Source organism: Procambarus clarkii, chromosome 53, assembly GCF_040958095.1.
Source record: "Procambarus clarkii isolate CNS0578487 chromosome 53, FALCON_Pclarkii_2.0, whole genome shotgun sequence".
NCBI lineage: Eukaryota > Metazoa > Arthropoda > Malacostraca > Decapoda > Cambaridae > Procambarus > Procambarus clarkii.
Window position 1 is genome coordinate 22,543,014 of NC_091202.1, and position 9,006 is coordinate 22,552,019.

At 45.8% G+C, this 9,006-nt stretch overlaps 1 protein-coding gene across 1 annotated transcript; it reads left to right on the forward strand.

Moving 5' to 3' along the window:
- The first annotated feature begins 8,139 nt into the window (after positions 1–8,139).
- Positions 8,140–8,547, forward strand: LOC138352437 (uncharacterized). The gene has a single exon (XM_069304929.1). It carries the CDS (start codon positions 8,140–8,142, stop codon positions 8,545–8,547), a length of 408 nt encoding a protein of 135 aa, XP_069161030.1.
- The last annotated feature ends 459 nt before the right edge of the window (positions 8,548–9,006 follow it).

Sequence of the window (9,006 nt, forward strand, 5' to 3'; positions counted from 1 at the left end):
TTCACTTGAGACAGTTAAGCAAGTCCCAGCTGTGTCTGGGTACAAGTGACAGGATGAACAACCCAGCGGGTTTTCTTCCTATTGGGGAGTGTTGTACATGCTGCTATGGCGTTGTGTCCACTCACAGGATGAGTGGCGCTGCCCAATACTGTCACTATGGCGGTGTGTCCACTCACAGGATGAGTGACGCTGCCCAATACTGTCACTATGGCGGTGTGTCCACTCACAGGATGAGTGACGCTGCCCAATACTGTCACTATGGCGGTGTGTCCACTCACAGGATGAGTGACGCTGCCCAATACTGTCACTATGGCGGTGTGTCCACTCACAGGATGAGTGACGCTGCCCAATACTGTCACTATGGCGGTGTGTCCACTCACAGGATGAGTGACGCTGCCCAATACTGTCACTATAGCGGTGTGTCCACTCACAGGATGAGTGACGCTGCCCAATACTGTCAGTATGGAGGTGTGTCCACTCACAGGATGAGTGGCGCTGCCCAATACCGTCACTATGGCGGTGTGTCTACTCACAGGATGAGTGACGCAGCCCAATACTATCACTATGGCGGTGTCTTCACTCACAGAATGAGTGGCGCTGCCCAATACTATCACTATGGCGGTGTGTCCACTCACAGGATGAGTGGCGCTGCCCAATACTGTCACTATGGCGGTGTGTCCACTCACAGGATGAGTGGCGCTGCCCAATACTGTCACTATGGCGGTGTCCACTCACAGGATGAGTGGCGCTGCCCAATACTGTCACTATGGCGGTGTGTCCACTCACGGGATGAGTGACGCTGCCCAATACTGTCACTATGGTGGTGTGTCCACTCACAGCATGAGTGACGCTGCCCAATACTGTCACTATGGCGGCGTGTCCCCCCCCCCCCCTGGGCACACACAGGGGCCTGATGGCTGAGTGGACAGCGCTCGGGGTTCGTAATCACAGGGTCTGAGGATTGATCCCGGCGGAGGCGGAAACAAATGGGCATAGTTTCTCTCACTCTGATGCACCTGTTCACCTAGCAGTAAATAGGTACCTGGGAGTTATAGACAGCTGCTATGGGCTGCTTCCTAGTGCGCGTGTTAGAAAGAAATATATGTCGTTGACTTGATAGAGGAAAATTAATTGGTTACGAAGGCGGGGTCCAAGAGCTAATAGCTCGATTCTGCAGGCACAAATAGTAAATACACACCCTCCACGCATACAGCCGCTCGCATACTCCAGTATACCCATACACACAATGGTGTATCCCTTGATATGTATACACAAACACATTCCCTAACACATGTATACCTAACATGTGTATACCCCTGATATCTGTACACATATGTATACGTATAAACATGTATAGCCTAACTCACTCATAGTGTTACAAGTATACACAGCGGGAGTATAGCCTAACATACTCACTCATACTGTAATAAGTATACACAGCGGGAGTATAGCCTAACATACTCATACTGTAACAAGTATACACAGCGGGAGTATAGCCTAACATACTCATACTGTAATTAGTATACACAGCGGGAGTATAGCCTAACATACTCACTCATACTGTAACAAGCATACACAGCGGGAGTATAGCCTAACATACTCACTCATACTATAACAAGTATACACAGCAGGAGTATAGCCTAACATACTCACTCATACTATAACAAGTATACACAGCAGGAGTATAGCCTAACATACTCACTCATACTATAACAAGTATACACAGCAGGAGTATAGCCTAACATACTCATACTGTAATTAGTATACACAGCAGGAGTATAGCCTAACATACTCACTCATACTATAACAAGTATACACAGCGGGAGTATAGCCTAACATACTCATACTGTAATTAGTATACACAGCAGGAGTATAGCCTAACATACTCATACTATAACAAGTATACACAGCGGGAGTATAGCCTAACATACTCATACTATAACAAGTATACACAGCGGGAGTATAGCCTAACATACTCATACTATAACAAGTATACACAGCGGGAGTATAGCCTAACATACTCACTCATACTATAATAAGTATACACAGCGGGAGTATAGCCTAACATACTCATAGTGTAACAAGTATACACAGCGGGAGTATAGCCTAACATACTCACTTATACTATAACAAGTATACACAGCGGGAGTATAGCCTAACATACTCATAGTGTAACAAGTATACACAGCGGGAGTATAGCCTAACATACTCACCATAACTAAGCCTCGCGGTTACTGCATTAGCCCAAAAACATGTGAACATTTATAATTAACATGCACAATGATACATAACATTAATATGTAACAAACTAAATATTTACACTTACTGTTATAAATGTTTACATTTACGATTGTAAATACTTACAGTTACATCATTTTCCACCGTTCGCATTTGAAGCAGAAAGTTGTCAACAATATTCATTCATTCAAAGATTTTATACATTGAAAGGTGTACACCCTTTTCAGGGGTGTACACCTTTCCTGTACACTGAAAGGTGCATATATATATATATATATATATATATATATATATATATATATATATATATATATATATATATATATATATATATATATATATATATATATATATATATATACACCTTTCAGTGTATATATATACACTGAGAGTGAATATTACTCTACCATATAGTCCTGAGAACATATATTATATATGCTGAATGGTCATTAATCTATTGTATTGGCCTCAGTCACCTTCCGGAGGTTGATGGTTCTCAAGTCCAACACCGTACTACGTCAATTTTACAGACTAAGAGATCAGTCATATACAATGCGACTGGAAAAAAGAGTAAGAGAGAGAGTAAGAGCGTGAGCAATCTGGCACCAATAAGTCCGGGCGCCGTCTGGCGGGATTGTCGCCAGATAGCGTCACTTTTCCCGCCAAATTCTTTGTTTACCCTCGCGCCCCCTCCAGAGTCGCGATACTGTTGCCAGAGAGAGATTACCGAATAAAATACTCGCATCTGTACCGTTTAAGCCATTTGGAAAATAATATCTCAACACACATATGGTTCGTTTATGTCTTAAATATGTATAAGCATCTAAATAAGCATGAACGTCAGGCATAAACTATATTGCGAAATATACTGAGGGGAAGACAAGAAGATGGCAACACAAGCTTAATACATTTTGGAAATGGCGGGAAATAAGCTGATGTAATTATGGCTACTTGATATCAATCTTGGGCCATAACCCAATCATCTGGGGTGAAGAGGGCCAGGGGGACCAGACCCATGATAGGCTGCCCAGGCCGCACGGACTTTGTTTTTAGCTAATGGGATTTTAAGTAGACAAATTTATATGCAATGTCGATGTTACTGTGGAGGCCTCGTGAGAAATGGGCTTGGTGATTGTCTTTATTATACCGTACTGAGTGGTGGTGGTGGTGGGGGGGGGCACAGTTGTGGTGGTGAGGGGGGGGGGGCACTGTGGTGGTGTGAAATTTAGTTCCATTAACCTCCGTCAGCAACCATGGCGAGAGTAACTGCAACCCCCCTCCCATTGATTTTTGTCACATCTAGTGCCTGCAGGTGTTTTCTCACCTCTTCTACAGTAACTGCAATGTTATCCATTGTTTCTTCCAGCCTTTCATCTCTCAATCTTGGTCTCCACGCTGGTTCTTCTCTTAAGACCTCCTGGAAATCTTTTGTGGCGTTCCCGATATTCCTCATTACTATTTTCCGTGAGAAGGGATGGGAGGGAGAGAGGGTGGGAGGGAATGTGGGAGAGAGGGAGGGGAGGAATGTGGGAGGGTGGGAGATGTCACTGTGTAAATATTTGTGTCTTGTTCCAAGTGCGTCACACCCTGCTGTGTCCCCTGTACTCACCTAGTTGTACTCACCTAGTTGTACTCACCTAGTTGTACTCACCTAGTTGTACTCACCTAGCTGTACTCACCTAGTTGTACTCACCTAGTTGTACTCACCTAGTTGTACTCACCTAGTTGTACTCACCTAGCTGTACTCACCTAGTTGTACTCACCTAGTTGTACTCACCTAGTTGTACTCACCTAGCTGTACTCACCTAGTTGTACTCACCTAGTTGTACTCACCTAGTTGTACTCACCTAGTTGTACTCACCTAGCTGTACTCACCTAGTTGTACTCACCTAGTTGTACTCACCTAGTTGTACTCACCTAGCTGTACTCACCTAGCTGTACTCACCTAGTTGTACTCACCTAGTTGTACTCACCTAGCTGTACTCACCTAGTTGTACTCACCTAGTTGTACTCACCTAGTTGTACTCACCTAGCTGTACTCACCTAGCTGTACTCACCTAGTTGTACTCACCTAGCTGTACTCACCTAGTTGTACTCACCTAGTTGTACTCACCTAGTTGTACTCACCTAGCTGTACTCACCTAGTTGTACTCACCTAGTTGTACTCACCTAACTGTACTCACCTAGTTGTACTCACCTAGTTGTACTCACCTAGTTGTACTCATCTAGATGTACTCACCAAGTTGTGCTTGCGGGGGTTGAGCTCTGGCTCTTTGGTCCCGCCTCTCAACCGTCAATCAACTGGTGTACAGGTTCCTGAGCCTATTGGGCTCTTATCATATCTACATTGTAAACTGTGTATGGAGTCAGCCTCCACCACGTCACTGACTAATGCATTCATCTGTTAACTACTCTGACACTGAAAACAATATTTCTAACGTCTTTTTGGTTCACTTGGGAACAAACTTCCACCTGTGTCCCACTGTTCGTGTACGATTTGTGCTAAATAGTTAGTTTTTTCTTCCGTGTAAATTCTTTTGAGAATTTTGTAGGTCGTAATCATGTGTTCCCAAGCTCCTCTCTCTTCCAGTGTGGTGAGGTTTAATTCCAGTAGCCTGTCCTCGTAGCTCATACCCCTCAGTTCGCGGACTAAACTGGTGGCAAATCTTTGAACTTTCTATAACTTTGTCTTGAATTTGACTAGATATGGACTCCACTCTGGAGCTGCATACTCCAATATTAGTCTGACATATGTGGTATACAAGGTTCTGAACGATTCCTTACACAAGTTTCTAAAGACAGTTCTTAAGTTAGCCAGTCTCGCACATGCCGCTGATGATATCCTTTTGATATAGACTTTTGGGGACAGGTTCAGTGTGCTTAGGTACGCCCTTATCCACTGGAGTACCTCACCTGCTACTCCAGCCTGGTTCTCCAAATCCTGTACTAGCCTCTTATGAAGTACTGTATCAAAGGCTTTCTGACAGTCCACGAAAATGCAGTCCGCCCACCCTTCTCTTTCTTGCCCAGTTTTTGTCGACTGGTCATAGACTTCTGGTAAACCTGCGAGACAGGTTTACCATCCCTGAACCCATGTTGGTGGTGTGTTACACAGTCCCTTCTCTCTGTGTCTCTCTGTAGCCCTGTGTGCCTGCGTCTCTCTCGGTTCTTGTGTCTCTGTATCTATGTGTCCCTGCGTCTGTGTCTCCCTGTGTCCCAGAGTTATGATGACAGGCGGGCTGTCCGCCTCGCTGACACACTGTTTGTGTGTATGTTTGGTAGCTGAGCTCAGCTGTGTCGGAGAGCTGCGAGTGTTTGTGAGGTGTGTCAGGTGTATGTGTCACCACATATGTGTCCCTGTACACATACACTCAACAGGTTAATGTATGTGGTCTTACCCATACATTAATCACTCTCAAGGGGTTAATGTATGTGCACTTTGTCCGTCTTTACATAATCATATTTTTGGTAATGGAGGTCCTCTGGTGTGTATTTTATGTAGGAATTATGTATTGTGGGGGTTTGGTACTGAGTGGACTCGAGCTCCTGGGCCCCAAGCTAAGAGGGTGTCTCAGAGAAGTCAAGTGTTGGGTCATCTAGCATAATGATGGTGTTCCACAGCCTGGTGGAACACAGCTCTATCCCTCTATCTCCCTTTTCCTATCCCTCTTTTCTCTCTCCCCTGCTCTGCTACATACCTTCTCTCCATGCCAGAGGTCAGAGGTCAGGTGGCGTGGGGTGCCGGCGCCGGAGCCGCCATCGGTCGTTACAACAGCCTAATATTAACGGCCACTCGTAGTGGAGCCGGTCGGCCGAGCGGACAGCACGCTGGACTTGTGAACCTGTGGTCCCGGGTTCGATCCCGGGCGCCGACGAGAAACAATGGGCAGAATTTCTTTCACCCTATGCCCCTGTTACCTAGCAGTAAAATAGGTACGTGGGTGTTAGTCAGCTGTCACGGGCTGCTTCCTAAGGGTGGAGGCCAGGTCGAGGACCGGGCCGCGGGGACACTAAAGCCCCGAAATCAACTCAAGATAACCTCAAGATAGCTGCGCCTACCAGAGGGCTGAGTACCTCTTATGATATTTCTATTAAATATCTTTATTGACAAAAATTATTTACAATTTTGCCTAATCTGAGGAATTCAGTTGTGAGGTTCCATCGCTGGTGGTTGGATATGGGAAGGGTCAATGTTCTCCTTGCCTTCTCGTGTTATCTTGAGATGATTTCGGGGCTTTTTAGTGTCCCCGCGGCCCGGTCCTCGACCAGGCCTCCACCCCCAGGAAGCAGCCCGTGACAGCTGACTAACACCCAGGTACCTATTTTACTGCTAGGTAACAGGGGCATAGGGTGAAAGAAACTCTGCCCATTGTTTCTCGCCGGCGCCCGGGATCGAACCCAGGACCACAGGATCACAAGCCCAGCGTGCTGTCCGCTCGGCTCCTTCTGTATATGTGTATATCTCCTGTGCTGTATATGTATTAGATACATATATACATGTATATTACATGTACCTGTTTGTAGGTAACTTGACCTGTCAACAGGTCCTCAAGGACTTGTTACCAGTCACGACTCTTCCCTCCGTCAACTGGTTGTTAGCGGTGTGTAAGGCCAGTTGACATAGAGTCCAGTGTGGCTTGGGTAAGTCCAGTGGAGTACTCACCTAGTTGTGCTTGCGGGGTTGAGCTCCGGCTCTTGGGTCCTGTGGTTGGACTTGTGCCGTAGAGGAGAGGGGCCAGATTCACGAAGCAGTTACGCAAGCACTTACGAACGTGTACATCTTTCCTCAATCTTTGGCGGCTTTGGTTACATTTATTAAACAGTTTACAAGCATGAAAACTTGCCAATCAACTGTTGTTATTGTTATAAACAGCCTCCTGGTGCTTCGGAGCTCATTAACCGTTTAATAATTGTAAACAAAGCCGCCAAAGATTGAGAAAAGATGTACAGGTTCGTAAGTGCTGGCGTATCCTCTTCGTGAATCTAACCCCTGGTCCCCGGCACTCAGCACCTGGCTGGGAATACCAGAGAAGTTGTAACTGTTCAGGATCAACCCATTACCAGCTACAGTCTTTTAGAGTAGGTATAATTGATCGTTATTAATATATTACTGTGTTCAAGTTCTCTTGCTATTTCAGTCCATGTTATCTTTGTTATCTACTTGAGGATATGTGATCTGGAGCTTAATGGGTCGTTGGTCTTATTCAGGGATATCTGCAAGTGCCTTAATATCCAAATTATCAACAAGCAGAAAGGGAGCCGGTCGGCCGAACGGACAGCAAGTGGGACTTGTGATCCTGTGGTCCTGGGTTCGATCCCAGCCGCCGGCGAGAAACAATGGGCACAGTTTCTTTCACCCTATGCCCCTGTTACCTAGCAGTAAATTAGGTACCTGGGTGTTAGTCAGCTGTCACGGGCTGCTTCCTGGGGGTGGAGGCCTGGTCGAGGACCGGGCCGTGGGGACACTTAAAAAGCCCCGAAATCATCTCAAGATAACCTCAAGATAACAAGACAAGAAAGTAATAACTCATAATTGTCACTTCGGTAATTATCGAAGCTTCTAAGTTATTTTACATTCCTGGCCAGTCTCCTCTGGGGCAAGAGGGTACTAAGTGCAGTAATTAGCGCAGTACCTTAATGAGTTGTTATCTTGAGATGATTTCGGGGCTTAGTGTCCCCGCGGCCCGGTCCTCGACCAGGCCTCCACCCTCAGGAAGCAGCCCGTGACAGCTGACTAACTCCCAGGTACCTATTTTACTGCTAGGTAACAGGGGCATAGGGTGAAAGAAACTCTGCCCATTGTTTCTCGCCGGCGCCCGGGATTGAACCCGGGACCACAGGATCACAAGTCCAGCGTGCTGTCCGCTCGGCCGGCCGGCTCCCTATGCTCCATTCTACACAATGTTCACATTCTACACAATGTTCACATTCTACACAATGTTCACATTCTACACAATGTTCACATTCTACACAATGTTCACATTCTACACAATGTTCACATTCTACACAATGTTCACATTCTACACAATGTTCACATTCTACACAATGTTCACATTCTACACAATGTTCACATTCTACACAATGTTCACATTCTACACAATGTTCACATTCTACACAATGTTCACATTCTACACAATGTTCACATTCTACACAATGTTCACATTCTACACAATGTTCACATTCTACACAATGTTCACATTCTACACAATGTTCACATTCTACACAATGTTCACATTCTACACAATGTTCACATTCTACACAATGTTCACATTCTACACAATGTTCACATTCTACACAGAGGTCCGCTAGTTGTCATGTCACAACGTGCTGAAAATATTTCATTTGTCGACACAAGAAATAATTAAGGTTTTGGAGATGAAAGGTCAAAGCACAGAGGAAATAACAGATAAAAGTCGGCTCCAGGATCTGGCTTTGACTGTGGACATTACTGCACAATCAACTGATCTTAATTTGAGATTACAAGGTAAAAACAAAGTCATCTCTCAGTTGTTTGATGACATCAAATGCTTCAGTACAAAACTAAGCTCATGGATACCTGGTTACCTGGTTGATGGGGTTCTGGGAGTTCTTCTACTCCCCCAAGCCCGGCCCGGGGCCAGGCTTGACTTGTGAGAGTTACTCCCCCAAGCCCGGCCCGGGGCCAGGCTTGACTTGTGAGAGCTACTCCCCCAAGCCCGGCCCGGGGCTAGGCTTGACTTGTGAGAGTTACTCCCCCAAGCCCGGCCCGGGGCCAGGCTTGACTTGTGA